The sequence below is a fragment of the Seriola lalandi genome, unplaced genomic scaffold (assembly GCF_002814215.2).
Source record: "Seriola lalandi dorsalis isolate HSWRI2012SDOR001 ecotype SW California unplaced genomic scaffold, Sedor1 jcf7180001975725, whole genome shotgun sequence".
Lineage (NCBI taxonomy): Eukaryota > Metazoa > Chordata > Actinopteri > Carangiformes > Carangidae > Seriola > Seriola lalandi.
The window spans coordinates 463-1522 of NW_019446391.1; the positions used below are offsets into that span (position 1 = coordinate 463).

The following is a 1060-nucleotide window of genomic DNA, read 5'->3' on the forward strand; positions in this document are numbered from 1 at the left end:
GATAGATACTTTATTTTAATATTTATTTGCTGCATTATTCAGACTGAATCATCAGTCTCATTAATTATTTGAAGATTTGAGTTTACAGAGGAAAGTTTTCTCTTATTCTGTTTGGTTTTATCTTTTAAGATGTTTTGATGTCTTTATCCTCCAAGTCTTCTGCTTGTAAATCTCTAAAGATTAAGATCAATGAACAAACTGATCAGGAGACAATGAAATCAATATGCTGTAATGGAATATGTTAAAGGCTGAGAGCAGGTAAATATACTTTAGGCTGTTTAGGCGCTGAGGGTCGCCATCTGCTGCCTCAGTCAGTCTGACGGCGGCGGAGGAACCGGATGAAGTGAGCGCGTCTCGTGCAGGATCACCTCCCTGTGAGACTCCCGGGACCACAGGTGGATTTCCTCCTCTTGCCTCCGTGTTGGGAACAGGAGCAGAGAGTGTGGTGGTGAGACGCTGCAGGTGATGGTGGAGAGAGGAACATGGCACCGAGGGAGTGACTCTGGCCATCCATGGAGAGCGTTTACAACGAGACCCAAAATCTCCACCAGGACCATCGGGACCGGCTCCAGGTGGTCACAGCGGGAGCGGACAGCCCCGGGCCTGGTGGAGGTGTCAGCCTTCGCGCGCTGACGGGCTGCGTCCTGTGCGTCCTGATCGTCTCCACCCTGCTGGGTAATACTCTGGTGTGCGCCGCGGTCATCAAGTTCCGCCACCTGCGCTCCAAAGTCACCAACTCCTTCGTCATCTCTCTGGCGGTGTCCGACCTGTTCGTGGCCGTGCTGGTGATGCCATGGAGAGCGGTGTCCGAGGTCGCCGGCATCTGGCTCTTCGGCCGCTTCTGTGACACCTGGGTCGCCTTCGACATCATGTGTTCCACCGCGTCCATCCTCAACCTTTGCATCATTAGCATGGACCGCTACTGGGCCATCTCCAGCCCGTTCAAGTACGAGCGCAAGATGACGCGCAGGTTCGCCTTCCTGATGATCGGCGTCGCTTGGACTCTCTCCATCCTCATCTCCTTCATCCCAGTGCAGCTCAACTGGCACCGCGCGGAGGC

General features: G+C 53.4%; 1 protein-coding gene across 1 annotated transcript; it reads left to right on the plus strand.

The window, feature by feature from the left end:
- Positions 1-512: 512 nt before the first annotated feature.
- Positions 513-1052, plus strand: LOC111655765 (D(5)-like dopamine receptor; the record flags this gene model as incomplete). Its single annotated transcript, XM_023407280.2, has 1 exon — positions 513-1052. A coding segment is annotated over exon 1 (540 nt), but the record flags the coding sequence as incomplete, so codon positions are not given.
- Between the last annotated feature and the right edge of the window lie 8 nt (positions 1053-1060).